The 20,292-nt window shown below is 50.2% G+C and overlaps 1 protein-coding gene across 7 annotated transcripts in view; it reads right to left on the reverse strand.

The window, feature by feature from the left end:
- Positions 1-8,535: 8,535 nt before the first annotated feature.
- LOC142578445 (uncharacterized) overlaps positions 8,536-20,292 on the reverse strand; it is a 63,374-nt gene continuing 51,617 nt past the window's right edge. For all 7 annotated transcript variants that reach the window (XM_075687867.1, XM_075687854.1, XM_075687842.1 and 4 more), the window contains 2 exons: positions 8,773-8,864; positions 8,536-8,664 (listed from right to left, as the gene is read on the reverse strand). In XM_075687867.1, the coding sequence (XP_075543982.1) occupies positions 8,628-8,664; positions 8,773-8,864 (129 nt within the window). In that variant the 3' untranslated portion in view covers positions 8,536-8,627. The remainder of the gene's footprint in view (positions 8,665-8,772; positions 8,865-20,292) is intronic.

Consider the following 20,292-nt stretch of genomic DNA (forward strand, 5'->3'; position numbering starts at 1 on the left):
CGATGTGTTTTTCTTTCGGTGGCACACCAGTCGATCGTAGCATGGCCGCCTCGAATGGAGACACCGCCTCCCTAAGAAGCTGATCTCCGACAGGTCGACCACGTTCCGCAGCCGCGAACTCTACACGTAATTACAACTAGCTGGAGTTGAGCACCACTTCGCATCTTCGCATCAGCGTATCATCCACAAGCTAATGGTCTGACCAGAAGGTGGTGTTCGTCTTTCTTATTGGCCCAATGACGACGATACAACGTACGTACCTTCGCTCAAAATAAACTTGGAATTGCGCCCCGTGTCTGTTCGGGAATCCATAATCGGCACCAAGTCTTTGTCGATACGCTGGGCCTTCGAAATGACTTGCTCGGAGAACATGAGCCCGCCTTCTTGGTTCTGTGGGGAGCTTTCCTCAATGAGGTTCCGCGACAGAGCGTCCGCAACCTGGTTTTGTGCTCCTGGGCTGTGTCGTATGTCGTAAGTGTAATCTTGCAGCCGAACGATCCACCTTGCAAACTTGTGCTTGAGGTATTGTTTAGCAAACATGCATGCAATAGCAGGATTATCCGCTACAACGGCGAATTGTCGGCCAAACCTAGCGAAAACCTAGGCAGCGATCACTACATATTAAACATAACACTATAGACTAGACACCTACGCAGGCAGATCGGCACAGCTAAACTCACTGACTGGCTAAAAATCAGGGAAGCCCAAGAACAGGACGCCGACACAATCACAAACCTGGAAGACTGGTGCGACAGCCTCCGTCGACATAAACAACGCCACACAAAGGAAATCTCCAGAACGGAAGAGACCCCAGAGGTGGATCCCCACTTACTACACCTGTGTGATGCCAAACAGGGCCTTGCCCGCCGCTGGAGAAAACAGAAATATAACAGGAAACTGAAGACGCGCATAGCACAAATAACAGCGGAAGCAGAAGAATATGCCATGCAACTCGCCTCCGCGAACTGATGTAGATTCTGTGACTCCTTCGGTGGCACGCTGGACACGGCCAAGACGTGGCACATCCTCAAAGCCATCCTGGACCCCATCAAAACCAAAGGAGAAGATACAGGGCTCTGGAACGGTTACTACACACCTACCCAGGCAGCCAACAAGACCAAGTGCTATGGAGATCCCACTCCCACACAACCATGTAGTGCACCCTACACAGGACAACCGAATCTACTAATGGACGAACCTATAACCGAAAGCGAAATGAGAGCGGTCATCGCAGCCACCACCCGTAACATAGCGGCATACATAACATAACATAACATAACATAACATAACATAACACATCACGAATTCGATTATCAGAAACCTGAGCGACAAGTCTATCTCCGCGCTCACGGCCTTTCTCAACCAACACTGGGAACAAGATACGGTGCCGGCGATGTGGAAACACGCACGAATAATCATGATCCCAAAACCGGGCAAGAAATTGGCAATTGAAAACCTCAGACCCATATCGTTCACGTCCTGCCTCGGCAAGGTGTACGAAAAAATTATAAACACGAGACTACAGAGACACTTGGAAGATAACAAACACCTGCCGGAAACCATGTTCGGTTTCCGCGCAGGCCAGTCCACACAAGATGTGCTACTCCAAATCAAGGAAGAAGTCCGCAGTAACGTTTCCCGCAGCGGCGAACACGTCCTCCTAGCAATCGACATCAAAGGGGCTTTCGACAACGTCAGCCACCAAGGAATCCTAGTAGGGCTGGCCAACACCCACTGCGGCGAGCGAACGTACAAGTATGTTCAGAGCTTCCTGAGCCACCGCACGGCGGAGCTGAAGATGGGAGAGATCCAGACTCCAGTGTACCACCCTCCAAACAAGGGCACGCCACAAGGTGCTGTCATATCTCCCACGCTGTTCAACGTCGCCATGATCGGTCTCGCAAGCAAACCGCAGGACGTAGCAGGTCCTCGGCACGCAATGTACGCAGACGATATAACACTCTGGAACACAACAGGGCCCCTCGTTGAAAAAGAAGAACGGCTGCAAACTGCAGCAAATCTCATCCAAGAATACGTCAGCCAACGGGGGCTACAATGCTCCCCCGAGAAATCTGAGCTCCTACGAGTCTGGCGAGGCCTGGGTAGCCACACAGTCCCCACAGACCCAACAAGAAGACTCGAGGTACGCCTCAACGGGGGCCTCATACCAAAGAAGCCAGTGCTGAGGGTGCTGGGCATGTGGCTGCAGTCCAACCAGCGGGCCACGCACACCCTTACACTCCTCAAAAGCAGTGTCAAGGCGATATCACGCATGATCTCCAGCGTAACATCCAAGAACAGAGGCATGAAGGAAAGGGACACCCTCCGACTGGTCAGTAGCCTGGTGGCGAGCAGAAGCACATACAACCGGCCTTACTACCACCTCAGACAGTCCTAGACGAAGCAGGCTGACACACTTTTGAGGATGGCCTTGAAGACCACTCTCCGCCTGCCGATGAGTATATCGACTGAAAAATTATTGGCGCTAGGGTTGCACAACACCCTCAGCGAGCTGGCAGAAGCCCATTACGTCTCGCAACAACAGAGACTTGCGCTGACTCGCACGGGCCGGCAGGTCCTACAAATATTGGGGTTCCCAGCAATAACAACACGAACCCAAGAAACCTGCTTGATACCTCGTCACGTTCAGGACAGGTTTCACGTTGCCCCGATACCACGCAACATGGACCCTAGCCTACACTCCGGCAGGAGGAGAGCAAGGGCCCAGTACATGGAGAAAGCGTTCAGGTTCAATACCACGGCCCGTTTTACGGACGCCGCCATGTATGGGACGAACAACAAGGGCGCAGTTGCAGTGGCATGCGACCACCGAGGCCACGTTACCTCCGTTGCATCGACCCGCCGCTGCACGATTACGGAAGCCAAAGAGCTGGCCATCGCGTTAGCCATCCGCGAGGGCCTACACGCAAACCAACCCCTGACGATCCTCCCGGATTCCCTGCAGGCCTGCCGCAACTTCCTACAGGGAAGAATTGGAAAACCTGCTGCACAAGTCCTAGCCGGAATACTCAAGGAAGACCTTGAGGACTTCACCACCCAAACCACCATCTGGATACCTGGCCACACTGGCATCAAGGGCAACCTGCAGGCCGACAGAGCAGCTCGAGGATTTGTACATAACCGAGCACTCATCACGCCGGCTGCAGAAGACCTGGACTCTGTCGACTTCGAGTATTCAGCCATCGTGAACTAACACAGAGGGTGTCGCTTGCGATATCCACCACCCCATCGAAATCTAAAGACAGAAGATGCCGCTGCCTGGCGTAAGCTCCGGACAGGCACTTACACGAACCTACACATATTACATCGGATACACCCCACAGCCTACAGGGACGAATGCCCATGGTGTGGGGCCACACCAACCCTATACCACAGTACGTGGGAGTGCACACTACACAACATAGAACACCCATACAAGAACACCACGAGGGAGCATTTGGAGGCACTGCTGTCCAGCTCGGCCCTTGACGACCAGCTCAAGCTGATAAAGAGAGCTGAGAAGATGGCAAGAGCCAGCGGAGCCCTGGACTAAGGGCCCCGACCATTACCGGTTTTTCTGATTATTCTTTTAATAAAGTTTATCTATCTATCTATCTATCTATCTATCTATCTATCTATCTATCTATCTATCTATCTATCTGTCTGTCTGTCTGTCTGTCTGTCTGTCTGTCTGTCTGTCTGTCTGTGTCTGTCTGTCTGTCTGTCTGTCTGTCTGTCTGTCTGTCTGTCTGTCTGTCTGTCTGTCTGTATGTCTGTCTGTCTGTCTGTCTGTCTGTCTGTCTGTCTGTCTGTCTGTCTGTCTGTCTGTCTGTCTGTCTGTCGGCCAAACAAGTAGTGACGAAACTTCTCGTTTGCACACCAAACGACGGCCAGGCACTCCAGTTCGTTCGAGTGGTACTGGTGCTCCGTGTCCTAGAGCTTCCGGATGACGTAGGCGACGACGTGCTCACGTCCGTCAGGGTCGCGCTGGATTAGAACTGCCCCGACACCAAACTGACTTGGATCCCTTGTGCACATCTGTCTTCCAATATTCATGGAAATGAAGGAGAAGGGGTTAACCGAGGGGCCCTATTTTTATTAATCATACCGTTAGAAGCCAACAAAGACACCAAGGACAACATAAGTTAAATTACTTGTGCTTAATAACTGAATTAAAGAAATGAAAAATTAATAACGAAAGTGGATGAAAAAACAACTTGCCGCAGGTGGGGAACGATCCCAAATATTCGCATTACGCTTTAGATGCTCTTACCGATTGAGTTACCGCGGTGCCATTTTCCCATCCACTTTCTTGAGTGTTTGTTTTACTACTAGAACTAACCATGGGAGCGTTAACCAGCGCCACCACTCAAAAACTTTGGCGTCGGATGTGGAACATCCTTACTGCCGCATGCGTCAAGAGTGATCTTTTTGGGTCATGGGTCAATAAACCCGCACATGCTACCTGAAGACATCAATGTAATCGGATTCGAATCTCTCGTTATGAAATGAACGAGAAGAAAGAAGGTTAGCCGAGGGGCCCGATTTTTTATTATTATTGCTTTACAATGTTACATACACACACGCGCGTACACACACAATTTTGCGTGTATTTGCGGGCTTCTTTCACGCTCGGAAAAAACACGTTTATATAGCACGTATTGAGCAACAGAAAGCTGTAGCTGGAGTTATTCATGTTGCTGTACAATATTCTCATTGGCACTTTTCATCTAATTATAATATTGGAAATGTTAATTAATAATCAGGACTAATTATGTAATTAGTAGAATGAAAAGTAATTTGAGTATCTCCAAGCGACGGCAAACAACATTACCTTTGTTCTGTCCAGCTACGTGGCAATTTGCATAATTTTAAACTATGGCTAAAGTTAGCTGGGACACCCTGTATATCGGTCAAGCCGTTTATTTGCAGGTGATAGGCAGTTGCCTTTTGATGAGTCGCTTATAGCTGAGTTGAAATATTGGCGGATCCCACGCACTGCGGGAATCGATGTAAACGAAGCTTTCAATGCTGTTTGCTTTGATTGACGGGGCAGAAGTGTTAAGCCTTAATTGAATTATGTGGCTGTAAGCAATTCAATTATTGTTGTAATTGTATACGTATACATTGTATACATACATTCGTGGTCTGCATCACGTTTTGCTTCGTAGCGAAGACGGTTCTCTTCCGCGCGACGCTTCTTTCGGGCCTCGGTGTCCTCGACACTGAATGCACGCTATGGAGTCATACAGCCTACGTGCTCCACTGCATACGCGGCCAGCACGCTGCTGAGACGCCAGCTCCAAGCGCTCTCTTCAGGCTATGGACGATTGTAATGTTTACTATATCACAGCCCGGCACGCGAGCTCCACAGCACAGCACCTGGTTTTTTGTCGCATATGAAAGCAAGCACAGCACGTGCTATACGCACAAACAGTGGAACGCTACGACGCTACCGCGACGGCGCTGGCTGGGATGCGCGGAGGCGAGCGGCATCTGATGGTGTTACAGAAACTCAGCGGCGCGCGCGCGCGCATAGATGGATGGATGGATGGATGGATGTATGAGCGTCCCCTTTGGAACAGGGTGGCGGGTTGCGCCACCAAGCTCTTGTTATTATATTGCCTAATGTCCTACCTATGTTCAAAAAACAGGAATAAAGAAAAGGAAAAAAAAAACACGAAGAATTCTCATCGCCAAGCTTTCTGAATCCCTATTGCGAACTTTGTTTTTGTACGCCTCCGTTGGTTGTCGTTTGCCTACGTTCCTTCCACCAATCCTCCAATCGCCTCTTACTTATACCTATTGCGGACATGTTTACTTTCCCCCTGCTCTCGCTGAACCCAGGGCTTCAAGGAGGCCAGAGGTACCTTAATCGACCACTGGGCATATATCTTCACATTCTAATAAAACATGTTCCATTGTTTCCCTAGCTCTACAGCAGCAAGCACATGCTGCTTCTTCCTTCTTATATCTCGCTTTATAGGCGCGTGTTCTAAGGCATCCCGATCTCGCTTCGAAAAGTAATGAGCTTCCCTTTGAGCTATCAAATTGTTTCTTTCTTGATTTCGTTTTTTTCCTCCTAAGTAGTTACTCATGGCAGATTTCTTTTCCATTGCCGCTACCCGTGAGATTATTTCAGCCTCTCTGACTTTCCGCTTGACGTTCTTTGCTGCTGTGTTGCCCACCCCTACAGGCCGCGTACTGGCCCCCTAATTCTTTTCCGCCCCCTGTGATTCAATGTTTTGCCTGTAGAAATGTCTGAGCACTCTCTCAGCTCATTTACTCTCCTCCATATTCCTCGGTCATTCTTCATAATCAATTTTACTCTGAGTTTCCCTCACTTCAAAACTAGTCCAGTCCATGACACCCTGCAGAGCTTCAATTGTAGTCTTCTCGTGAGCGCCCAATGCGAGGCGTCCCACTGGCATTTGGTTGCCATCGAGTCCTGATTGTACTCCTAACTTCAAACAAACAACCGCATTTCCAAATGTAAGTCCTTTAACCATTACACCTTCCCGCATATACCCCGGAGCGATTCGTACCTGTTGTATCCCATAGCGTTCCATGTTTAATTATGGCCTCATTCCTCTTCCCGTTTGCTGTTATTTCTTCCTGTGTTTCCATATATCTATTGCCTTCGTTTATCCATATACCAAAGTACTAATATTTTTACCCGGGGTATTTCCTGGCCATATATTGACACTGTCTCTTCACTGTTTTACCCGGGGTATTTGCTGGCCATGTATTGACACTGTCTGTTCACTGTTTTCACGGAATACCATGACACTTGATTTTTTAACACTAAGTTTCAGACCTAAATTCTTGCCTTCCTGTCCACATATATCAGCCAGACGTTGCACATCTCTCTGCTAACTAGCAACACACTGTCGTGTGCACAAAACAAGAGGCGAGCAAGACCATGAGGCTAGCGCCATCTGGTGGCGTTCGCCTCATAAACCCAGCGGAGCGCGCGAGCAAGAACACAACAGCACCACCCGGAAAGTCAATAGAGACAAAGAAAGCTTCTCTTTAGAAACGTCTTCAGTAAGCTGTTTCGTAAACGCTGTCGCGCGGTCTGACGAACTACGATGGGGCGCAATGACGTAGTACAATGCTCTGTATAAAAAAACTGAACTACTTCGGAAGATGCCTCGAGACGGCGCCTTTGCCTCAGCATACCGCGTTAAATCTGTGGCGACGAATGTCCACTTGTTTCCAGAAGACAGTGAAAACGGGCCCAGAAGGTCCATGCATCCCGACTAGGTCGAACGTATTGCCAGGTGGGTGAATCAGATTCAGTAACCTTGTAGCCTTCACGGCTGGTGGATTCCGGCGCTGGCAGTCGCGGCAGGCTTGGACGTACAGCTTAAAAGGACTGACAACCAACATTTAAGGACCCAGTTTTTTTTTTTTCATGGGGAAACGAGAATCTCACCCTCAGTAGTGTTTACACGTGCCCCGGTTCCAAAAGCGCGTCGATATTTTGTAAGCAGAATTTTTCGATCTAAGCAGCCCATAAAGAAGAAAGACCCACTTCCAGCAACGCTGGAAGTGGGGAAGTGGGACAGCGATGCCGATGGCCTGCCTCGCAAACTATGAAAGCCGCCCATCGTTCTGCTTTCACAGGATGGAGCGCAACAGTGGCTAACCACCTACATTCTGACCTTTTCAACCACTTTCGACAAAAAAATAAAAAAAGCTGGCACAATAAATTTGTGTTGTTGTCCAGACCTTTCTTAGATTTGTACGGCGTTTTGCCACAAGTACACGCTTACGTCAGGGCTGGCTGGCCCCCTGGCGTCGTTATTGTCGGCAGACGAGCCAAGCGAACTCATCGCAAACGCCAAGCGTAGGCAGCGCCACTCTTCTACTCACTACAAACGAAGACTTATCTGCACATTAAAGTGTAGTGCACTGCAATACTAATAAATATACCTGGAAACGCGTACTCTATGCGCGACATGCCATGGAGAGATTCGCGACCGCCGCGCCAACTGTATGCAGCAGAGCAAGCAGGGGACGGGAGACGCCGTCCCGCTTTGTGCAAGTTGATATGGGCTGATGCTGTATACTTAACTTCAGGTGTCTTTATTGCGCGCTGTCTATTAGTGTGTGCGTGTTGAGCCTGCAACTATCGGGAATGTGCCGAGTGTGTCTCGCGTCCCAATGGAGAGTGCGGGCAGCCCACAGTAATATTCGTGATACGTGCGAAAACTAGCGGGTCATGACACGGCACACTTTGCTTGACGCACTCGACGCTCCTTGTTGCCTTCTCGTGTCATATATAGCGCGATGTTTGTTTATTCATTCGCATGTAGCATTCAATCGCACTGTTATAAGTAATTATTTCACACGTTCACTTCCACGAAATCTACTAATTAATATTGCCGTGCTTACGACAAGATGGCGGAGGGCGCTTTACTGCAAGTAGATAGATGCCACTCGACATATTTTTTAATATCCCCCCCCCTTTTTTTTTCACAAAAGACGGACGACGAAGCAAAGAGTGAAGTGACCCACACAACAAAGGTATTTCAGTAACATGTTTATAAATATGTGGGTAACAAGGAAATGGGTGTATAGGAGATGGTGAAGGGGCCGGTTGCGTTCTTCTTGCTCCTTTTTCATTGCTGGTCAGGTGCGAAGTTCAATTTGTGCACCCTGGAAGCAATGCCAAGCTCAGAAACGCATCGCACAGGGACAAAGGAAAGACGTGATCATGAATCGGTCACGGATAACGGACCCGAGAGACCGCGTCGTGTACTGTACCTGACAAAGAGTAGCTGAAGCGTGCCACTGCACTTCCTTATATAGTCCACGGTGTCTTTGGCGCAGCATCCGATGAAGTCGCAACCGTTCACCTGCGAAGTATCAATAAAAAAGAAAAGCACCCGGCAGAGTTGTGCAAACCTTGCAGAATCGCAACCCAAAAACAAAGTTGCCGACAAAGAGACCTCGCGGCTGTCTGCAACTTTATTGCAACCGTTTGCTTATACAGCAACAATTCTAACATTGAATTCACTGCCCCAGGGAGCATTTTAAGTGCCCCGACGGCACTTGGGGGGAATTGGAAGAAGAACCATGTTTCGATACGGCCCTCTCAAAGGCGTGGACGGCGAAACACAGTGCCCAAAAAATTGAAACGCGAACTGCAACGAACGCCTGTTACGCGAAATCACATTGAAGAGCGAGGCGCAAGCGCTCTGTAGCTGATTCCTAACCACGAAGTAGCCCCAAGTTTACACGTTCTGAAGTTGGAATTAAGTCGAAGTTACAAACGCAGGCGAAACTGGAAACAAACCAACCCACTGGACTGGATTATAAGATGTTCGCTTTTCAATTCTTAGCGCTGTACATCGGTGTTAAACGCAGCATACTTCCGAAAAGCTTTTATTCGTGCATTCGTGGAATACGTTGAACAGAAACCTATATTTTCACACACTTCTTGGACTGATATCACGAAACAGGCGTAAGACTAATGATTGCTAGGAACGTCTAGGTTTAATTGTTGGTGCCGGATGGAGAGGTTGAAAACGACACGCTTGCGCTTAATCTTATAAGCTCACTAAGTAGTAGCGGTGTGCGAAGAAAGTGGTTTAGTATACTATGTGTCCTAGCTAACGTTAGCCAAACTGGTCAACAAAAAATATTTAAAAAACACGGTGCAATATACAATTATAAGTTTTACGGTGTCCGGTCCTCTGAGGTCCGACAACGAAACACCATATATATTAAAATTGTGACTTGCAGCATGTTTTTTTTTTATTTTTTCTATTTTTTCGTTGAACTTGGCTAACGTTAGGTGCGACACCCAGGGTTTTTCACGTAACTTGATCCAAGGAATTCTCTTAAAAAAGGCGCAGTTCCACCAGAAAGGCGAGGCGGTATCATATAGATTGCGATAGGAAATTTGCAGACAGCCATACGAAGTAAATATTGCACTTTTATCGGTCGTATCAATTTGTAAACATTCGTTTGCTGACTAAATTAACAAAAATGATGTCAGCGCACAGTAAATATGAACACATCACACTCGATGACCGCGGATCGGCACCAGTTGTCGAAACAATGGCGTGAGCAAGCACGGCAGCAGCAGCGAGCGAAGTGACACTCGCACTATAAATTGCTTCGACGCAAGTTGAGCGCCGAGAACACACAGCATGCACAAAGGTACGAACCGTCGACGCTCCTATACTAGCAGACAACTTTCTGTGGCTATGAAGGGAAAGCTGCGCGCGTGGCTATTGCACGTGTGTTACGGCACCGAGTAGTCCGGCAGCATTTGACAGTACTTTTGGTTGCTCGGAACAGACGCTCAATCGACGCAGCTTCCACGTGCGACGGTTTCGCATCTCCTCAGACGCGGAAAGGAGAAGGAGCAAAATAAGTAAACTTTTACACTCATTGGTGTGTTCTGTCTTGTTGCTAACAAGGTGTTTGTTTTCTCTTCCCCAGTTTAAACTAACATGGATTAAAATGCGGGACTCTTTTCAGAAGTTTTTCCTTCATAGCCACACAAAGTTGTCCGCCAGTATAGGCTCTGCCCCCAGCGCTCTGAAGATACCGCCGCGCGACCGTGCGCCGCTGCCACATACGCAGTTGAAGCCCCCCCCCCCTCCCCTCGCTCCCCCTAGTGCTTCGCAACACTGGTGCTTCGCAACATTTTGGCGCGCTTCCTCCCCGCTCTCCTCTCTTTCGCACGGGCGAGTTTGAGCCGCGATCGTCGGCTCCCTTCGCACGCTTTCACTCGCGCATATAGCGTCGGCGACAACGGTGTTATCGCCTTTGGATTATATACGGAACATCACGGCGACGGCAGAAATGCGCCTGGAGCGTCCATATAATTGATATTGCAGTAAAACAGTGGTTAACCGCAACTGGGTGAAACCAAGGACATATGGCAGCGAATGCGCCACATGTCGGCAAACCATATGTCGTTGGTTTCATTCAGTTGCGGTTAACCACTTTTTCTAAATCCTTGGTTCAAGTTACGTGAAACACCCTGTATATGGCGTATAGTGCTTACATAAGCGTTAGCTTGTGACGGAACGCTAATGCTATAGCACGCTGCAGAGCACGGTACAAACTAGAATAGTGGTATACCGAGTGGAACACTCCCGCAAAAGTAAATCGTTGCGGCGCCATCTAGACGTAAAAAGTTCACGAATTACTAACAAACCCAATTCACACCGCATGCCAACCTAATTTGGTGTATCGTACTATCCGCTCAGCAACAACCACACTTTGCTTTTCCCGCAAATATCGGTATGTTATGGTATGAAAAACTTTATTCAGGTCCTTCGGGTCGCGCTTGATTCCTATAGCCTCAAGCGGGCCGCTCCCACGTCGGGACCAAAAGGCCTAGCCTCTCGGCCGCATCGCGGGCCCGATGGACTGCCCATGTCTGTTCTACTAGTTCGGGTCTACGGAGAGCCACGAGTCAACGCTCTTTGGTGTTGTCCTTGTCGCTCCGTAACGCAGAGCACCGCCAGAGCATATGTTCTAAGCCTGCTACGCTACCGCATCGCAGGCAAGTGTATGAAGCCAAGGCTTCGGGAAATATATTGCTTATTAATAGGGGATTGGGATAGGTCCCCGTCTGTAAGAGCCTCAGGGTGAGAGCTTTGGGTCTGTTTAGCTTTATGTGCGGAGGCGGATATCATCTGCGAGCCAAGTAAAAGTGTTTCGTGAGTTCGTTGTATGAGTGAAGATGGTCCCTGCAGTACGTAAACTCCAAGTCTGGCTGCCCTAGCGCCACGCGGTCTGTAAGCCCTCGCGCAGCGTCGTGAGCCGACTCGTTGAGATTAGTCGGAGCTCCGTCAATTTCTCCCATGTTTGCGGGAAACCAAATGATCGTGTGCGGATTAACGTCCTTGCCGCGGAGGATCGCCAGGACTTGTCTGGAAATGGTGCCCTTTGCAAAGGCTCTCCCTGCCGCCCTCAAGTCACTGTGTATTTTGGTTTTCTTGCCATCCAGGAGTGCCAGGGCGATCACTATCTGTTCGGCCGTTTCTGGATCCGTTCTATACAGAGACGCGGAATTCGTGACGTTTCTTCTACTATCCAGGCAGACCGCGGTGAACTGCTCGCCTGCTGGGTTCGCACGCCGCATCGACGAAAGTGCTTTCTTCTATTTGTTCCTTGGCTTTCTCGAGCAGGGCTTTGGCTCTAGCTCGCATTCTGCCCACGTTGTGTACTGGTTCTACGCTCCTCGGAATGGGCATGACCGTGATGCAGTCCCTCAGCTTCCTCTGCATCTCACAGTGCTTATCTTCAACCGCGGCGGGCGAGATGCCTACCCTCTTCAAGATTTGTCTTCCGGACTGCGTGGTGGAGAGTGATGCATTGAGCTCTCTCCTGCGCCCCCGCAATCTCTTCTAGAGTGTTGTGCATGCCCAACTGCATGAGCCTCTCGGTCTTCGTATATATATGGGTAATCCCAGGGCTCTCTTAATGACCTTTCTCAGGAGCGCGTTGAGTTTGTCCATCTCCGCCCTTTGCCCCTCGTGCATTGCAGCGACGTAAGCAAAGTGACAGAATGAAGGCGTGCACCATACGGACGACGTTGTCTTCGCGCAGGCCTTGCCGTCAGTTGGCGACTCTTTTGATGAGTCCAATGGCGTTGTCCGCCTTAGACGCACGATCGTTTGGTTGCTGGAGCCGTTAGACTCGATTATCATCCCGAGGACCCGGATAGAATCCACCCTCGCCACGGTTTTGCCGTCGCTCTTACGTAGTGTGATGTCGGTTTCCTCCAGGGGTTTCCAGCGCTTGGGTTTGGTTTCCCTTCTCTTTGGTCTGTACAGTAAGGGTTCTGATTTCTTTGGTGAGCACCTAGGCCCCATGGATACAAGATACTCCTCCGTGACGTCGATTGTCTCCTGCAGTCCCTGCTCTATTTTACCATCGCTGCAGCCTGTGCACAAGAACGTGACATCAACCGTGTAAATCGTGTGCTCGACACCGTCAATCTCGGCGAGCCTCTTGGACAGCCCGATCATCGAGAGGTTGAAGAGGGTCGGCGAGATGACCGCTTCCTGCGGTATGTCCATGATGCTGAGCTTCGTCGTTTCGGCCGTCAGACTACCGGCCTTAAGTGTGGCCGTTCTGCCGGTCAGGAAAGATTTCATGTAGCCGTAGAAGTGCTTTCCCACATTGAGGCCTTATATCGTTTTCAGCACGAAAGAGTGGAGGATGTTGTCGAAGGCCTTTTCCATGTCCAGGCCCACGACGGCCCTCGTGCCTCTCGTCTTGCAGTCAATGATGCGGTGCTTTAGGGGCATCATGGCGTCTTGTGTAGATAAGCCCGGCCTAAATCCGATCGTCGCATGCGGGTAGATTTCGTGCTCTTCCAGATTGCGGGAGAGGCGATTCAATATGGCATGCTCAATATGGTCACAAATGTCGGTAATCATCATAAAATCTAGGCTTTTGCGCCATATGTATGAAATATAAAGTACAGGCGCACATTTGTGGCTTATGAGCTATGAGATCTGTCATCGCGCCTAGTTTACGGCACGCGCCGCCAAATCTCGGAGGCGTACAGCTAGATATAGTATTCAGCCTCTCTCGTTAAGCCTAAAGCTAAAAAAAAATTGAGAACGAATGTCGGAAACACCACCGAATTGTTACGAGTGCTTTGCTCTCGAACTATCATGAAACAAATCTAAAGCAAACACAAGCATCACTCGGGAACAAAGGAGCCAAACAGCGTAGGACGACGACTATTGATAGATCAAAAACAGACGGCACTCATTTCGACGGGTGCGGCCATATTCGCATCGCTTAAACTTTATTTCAGAGACCAAGCTATTCAAGCCCAGAGGTAGGCGGCCATGCTATTCCAGGTAGTCGTGGCCCTGTGCTTATAGCCTACAGTCCTGTTCACCAGCCATAGCTGGTCCTCGGGGCTTGCGCTTGTGCGCTGGGCCTCCCACTGGTCTTCTGTTGGTGATTGGATGGACGTTGTCCGTCGACTCTTGTTGCATTCCTAGACCGTGTGGCAGAGGGTGTTTGGCGTATCGCAGAATTGCCAGTCTCTTGTATTGGTTAAGGGATACATCGCGTCTAGTAGAGTGCCGTAGAAACAATTTAAATACCGAGAATAACGCACGTGCACGCAAGAGTCGCAGCGTCCCTTAAGCAATGCGCAATGTGCATCCCGCTAACGCAAACACCAAATTCTTGCGTTTGCTGTGTATTGTATATACACTAAAGCTCTCTAATATCCGAAATTTCTAACACATATCGACTAGTCTTTGATATTTGATTCGCATTCAATTCGATAACTTACAATTCGAAGTTGTCGAATATTGGTTTATGGCCGAATTTAAGGGGTAACGACACTTATTGGAGTCTACAGGGCGAAATTTAGGTAACAAAGTTGATGACTGTTCTGAACAGTCACTCTGCAGAGAGCAGCGGTTGCTGCGCAGAGGCACCAGTTCCTGAGCGAACGCATGGAGCAGATAGCTTCTGCTCAATAATTCCCTACCATTCAATTAGGATAAGCTGCCTTTAGGCAGCTTACGAATTTTTTTTGCCCGATTTAGGCAAGACCGTTACTTATTTGTACAACAGCAGCGTGTTTCATTGCTTACTGTCACTGTCGCGATCACCTTTCAGTTGTTTCTCATTCACGAGCTCACCAGAGTCCTCAGTTGACCGTAACTCTAGTTGTGAACTGCATCACGTATACCCAATTATGTAAATGAGCCACCTTCCTTTATGACGCGAACGCGTCAAATGGCCCATTGAGCGAAAAAACTGGCATCTGTCGTCTCTAGCAGTGATACGGTAGCTAAATTCGCATTGACATTGGCCGCGACGTGACGTCACTAGCGCGCCTCAACGGAGAAGAACGGGCGAAAGGGGACACATGCTGCTGCAGTAACATGCCAGTTGTTGCGTGAGGGGGAGAGGCCATCGCCGCGACACAACGTCACCCTCGCTCTCGCTCTCGGAAGCCGGCGCGCAGTCCATATCTATCTCTCTCGCTCCCACTGGGCTTAGCTGCTGCGTACGCCCGCCTTCCAGGAGACCGCTGCTGCTTCTTCGGTCTATCGTCGCGCAGACCGTCGGTGGCATGCGGCGTTGGCACCGCAGGCTGTTGCTGCTTGCGGGCTTGAGCAGCACGTACCGCTATGGTACATTACTCACAGCGCAAAATTCCAAGGACCGCTCAGCGGCCTCCAACTGGAAAGTTATGCTTTCGCATTCACAACACATAAGTGCTTATGTGTCCTCAGATTTTTCTTTTCTTACCAAACGGACTCCACCGTTATATTTCGCTTTGGTTAGAAATGATAGAAAATCGATATTCGATTACATATTCCAAGGCAGTTTCTCTAGAATATTCGATTTGAGAATCTTGGTTTCCGAACTCCCCGACATGAAATTTCAGTGGGAGAAATATGGCACCACACTTCAGAAATAACATATTGAAAGCTAGAAAAAGTTCACAGGTAAAGAAACGCATAATATGCACTAATACATTACTTATGTCTCCGTTCGATCATCAAGTGATTTTTTTACCGTAATCAATACTCTAGATTCACGTCCTAAATCAGGCCGTTGACCAAGTGTAGTGCGAAGAGGCAAAAAGTAGTTGTCCAATGCTCTCAAGATGTGGCGTAGCTTCTTTCCTTCCTGGGCAGGAAACGAGCAAGAGAAATAACTAAATATATTCAAGGGTTTTACGTGCCAACACCACAATCTCATTATGAGCCATACCGTAGTGAGTGCACTCCGGATTCATTTTGACCACACCAGGTTGTTTTAGGTGCACCTATATCTATGTACACGAACGTTCTTGCATTTTGACCTCATCGGTATGCCGCCGCCGCGGCTGCGGTCGAACCGGCGACCTCAGCAACGCCAAGTCATAGCCCCTATTCGATACCTCGGCGGGTAACGAAGCAAAGCAGTCCAACGGCAGATGCATTATGTCATGCGCCTCGCCGCACTCACTAGACGCACAATTTGCAGAGTGCATTTCGTAACTGAACGCCACCTGAGCAATGACCGGGCTCAATTTTCTAAAAATGCAAAACTATTGTTAATTACTACTCAAAATACTAGCTACTTAACATACTAATAAGCAAAGTTTAGTTAATTATATTGTTACGGAACAGTATTTGCGATGACAAAGGGGCGAGCAGGGTGAAGACGACGACGACGATTATAGGCTAGCGCGGGCTGTCGCCTGTTGGCCAAGTGCGGCGTATTGCTCGTAAATATACTTGTATATAGCTTTTCGTTCGCGTCTTCCTACGTAACATATCTGGTGGAGGTGGACGTCCCCTGTACCTCGTCACGGAGCTTCGCAGTGGACGGTACGTCGAGCCTTCATTCATGGCTCCCGGCGACGACAACTCGACTACGCCGGCTCCGACACCTGCTGCCACTTCGACGACCTACATCACTCTCCCAGCTCCCCGTAATCCTGGCGTATTCTAGGGCAAAGATGGGAAAGACGTCGAGGACTGGATCAGCCTGTACGAACACGTCAGCCGCAATAACCGGTGGGACCCTACTATCATGCTCGGCAACGTAGTCTTTTACCTCGGTGGCACACCTCGAGTTTGGTTTCGGACGCACGAAGATGAGCTCACCAGTTGGGATTCGCTTAAGCAAAAGCTCCGAGCCTTGTTCGGCAACCCCTACGGTCACCAACTTGCCGCGCAGAAGGCGCTTTCCGGCCGTGTGCAGACGTCAACATAGCCCTACGTCACGTACATTCAGGAAGTCTTGGCTCTGTGCCGCAAAGTTGACACACGCATGACTGAGTCAGATAAGGTTTCCCACATCCTCAAAGGTATTGCCGATGACTCCTCCAACTTGCTCGTATTTAACAACGTGGCGACGGTGGATGCAGTTATAAAAGAGTTCCGCCGCCTGGAACTCGCTAAAAGCCGACGTATCGACCAGCAGTTTGCCCGTCTGCCCAACACCCCAGCGACATCTTCCTGTGCCGACGCTCCTCGTCCCAACAACACTGGCGATGTTACCAGAATCGTCCGGCGTGAGATCGAGGCCGCCTATCCGATTGCCTTCGACTCCAGCCCCTCCAACGCGCCTGCAGTCACGGTTTCCCTTATCCAGGCATTTGTCCGCCAGGAGTTCGCCAACATGGGTCTTCACACCATCTGCTCGGCCCATCGCCCTGATACCTACCCGGCTTCTTCGATTCTGCCCCGTCCCGCATCTTCTTACCTACCACGTTTCCGCAACCCGTCTGAATGGCGCACTGCTGACGACAAGCCGATTTGTTTTCACTGCCATCGAATCGGGCGCATTTCTCGGCACTGTCGCAGTCGCTGGAATTCTCCGAACCGGTCTACTTATACTGCTTACTCTCGCCCCCCAGGTGGCCCTTCTCGTCCCTATGCTGCCCGCTCCGATAATGCCGCCACAGATTCTCCTGCGCCGAACCGCCCCTATTCTCGTTCGCCTTCGCCCCAACGACGACAATCTCGCTCCCCCCAGCCCAGTCGTTCCTATTCGCCGACTCCCTTCGGACGCCGCTCTCAGCCGGAAAACTAGACGATGCAGCGCCTCGAGGTGACGCTGCATTGCTCCCTACGCCGCCAAATCCTCCACTGATGTTGCCCACTCATCTGAACCTTCTTGACGTGCAAGTCGACGGTGTTTCTGTATCTGCTCTCATAGACACTGGGGCGCATTTGTCGGTAATGAGCGCTGACCTACGTAACCAGCTGAGGAAAATAATCACGCCCGCCACGACTCCTGTTGTTCGTGTCGCCGATGGCGAAACAGCCCCTGTAATTGGTATGTGTGCCGCTCGCGTCTCCTTCGCCGATCGCTCCACTATCGTGCTATTCACAGTCATCTCCCACTGTCCCCACTACATCATCCTCGGCTTAGACTTCCTCTCCGCACATTCTGCTCTCATAGACTGTTCCGCCAGCACTCTCCGCCTTGACCTGCCTGTTCTGGATCCCGCTGAACCACACCCCAGTCGCCTCAGTTCCGTCGACTTCGTTCGCTTGCCACCTTCCGCACTGACTTACGTTGACTTCGTGTCGTCCCCACCAGTCCCCGACGGTCACTACATCGCGGCTCCTATGCAAGACGTCCTCCTTACACACGGGATCACGGTACCTCATACAGTTTTATCTGTTACGGCGAATTGCGTCTGCCTGCCAGTGGTCAATTTTGGCTTGAAGACACAAGTGCTGCCACGCGGGATGTCTCTGGCCCAGCTTTGCTCATTCGAGGATCACTCACTAGCATCTATTGCAGTAGACAATTCAGCCAATCCTCCTCTACCATCGCAGTCGGCAAATTGTACCATCGCCGACTTACAGAAAATTATTGCGCCCGACAGGCCGTCCGAGCACGCTCGTGAGCTCTACCGCGTTCTGTTTTCCTACCACGATATTTTTTACTTTAACGATCGTCCGTTGGCTCAAACTACAGTTGTTAAACGTCGCATTATTACCGGCGATGCCACTCCTATTCATCGCCACCCGTATCGAGTATCACCGGCTGAACGTCAAGTTATTCACGCCGAAGTTCGAAAAATGCTTGCCAAGAACATTATTGAACCGTCATGTACTATAGTCTATGGGCGTCACCTGTTGTACTGGTAAAAAAGAAGGATGGATCATGGCGCTTTTGCGTGGATTATCGGCACCTTAACAGGGTTACCAAAAAGGAAGTGTATCCCCTACCTCGGATTGATGACGCCCTTGACTGCCTCCACGGTGCTCGCTATTTCTCCTCTATTGACCTTCGCTCCCGCTACTGGCAGATTGCTGTGGACGATCTCGACCGCGAGAAGACTGCTTTTGTAACACCCGATGGTCTTTATCAATTCAAAGTGATGCCGTTCGGTCTATGTAACGCTCCTGCCCCTTTTTAACGCATGATGGACTCCCTTCTTCACGGTTTCAAATGGTCCACGTGCCTGTGCTACTTGCACGACATTATAGTAGTCTCCTCAACGTTCGCTACGCACCTCAAGCGCCTCTCAGCAGTCCTGGACGTTTTTCGTCGAGCCGGTCTGCAGCTCAACGCATCGAAGTGCCAATTCGGCCTTCGCCAGATTACCGTCCTTGGACATCTCGTTGACGCGAACGGAGTGCAACCGGACCCAGGCAAGATCCATGCCGTTACGCACTTCCCTGTTCCCAAGTGTGTCAAGGATGTGCGCAGCTTCATCGGTCTTTGCTCGTACTTCTGCCGTTTCGTGAAAAATTTCGCGGCCATAGCACGACCACTAACCGAGCTTTTGAAAAAAAGACGCCCCTTTCCAGTGGGGCGATAACGAGGCCTCCGCATTCTCGCTTCTAATCGACCTTCTCACAACGCCTCCCGTTGTGGCCCATTTCGATCCTTCTGCGCCTACCGAAGTCCGTACTGATGCCAGCGGTCACGGAATTGGCGCAGTACTGGCACAACGCCAGCGTGGCCACGACCGTGTTATCGCTTACGCCAACAGGCTCCTCTCACCCGCGCAGCGCAACTATTCCATCACTGAGCGTGAGTGTCTGGCCCTAGTTTGGGTGGTTGCCAAGTTCCGCCCATACTTATATGGCCGACCCTTTTCCGTTGTCACAGACCATCGCGCGCTTTGCTGGTTATGCTCACTGAAAGATCCTACAGGAAGACTTGGTCGCTGGGCCTTACGTCTCCAAGAATATTCGTACTCTGTCACCTACAAATCTGACCGACTACACAAGGACGCTGGCTGCCTGTCTCGCTACCCGGTAGACGAGCCTGACGATGCCGACAGTAGTACCGCCAACGGCATTTTTTCTGTGTCTGCCTTCGCTAACATCGTCGATGAGCAGTACCGAGACCTATCGCTGCGAGTACTCATCGAGCGTCTGCGCTCTACACCTACCGACACATCTGTTCCCCAATATGTCCTCCAGGGCGGCATTCTGTACCGAAGGAACTTCCTCCCTGACGGCTCTGACCTTCTCCTTGTCGTGCCAAAACATCTACGAAAGACTGTGCTCTTTAAGATGCATGACGCACCCACTGCAGGACATCTTGGGGGTAACCCGCACGTACGACCGCGCCCGCCACCGCTTGTATTGGCCTGCACTCGCTCGCTCCGTCCGACGCTATGTTGCTGCCTGTGATCCCTGCCAGCGTCGTAAAACACCTCAGATGCTACCTGCCGGTCATCTCCAGCCGATCACCGTCCCTGTGGAACCCTTCTTTCGTGTTGGATTAGACCTCCTCGGTCCCTTTCCCACGTCATCTTCTGGGAACAAATGGGTAGCCGTCGTAACTGATTACGCCACCCGATACGCT

The sequence above is a fragment of the Dermacentor variabilis genome, chromosome 1, assembly GCF_050947875.1.
Source record: "Dermacentor variabilis isolate Ectoservices chromosome 1, ASM5094787v1, whole genome shotgun sequence".
In the NCBI taxonomy this organism is placed as follows: domain Eukaryota; kingdom Metazoa; phylum Arthropoda; class Arachnida; order Ixodida; family Ixodidae; genus Dermacentor; species Dermacentor variabilis.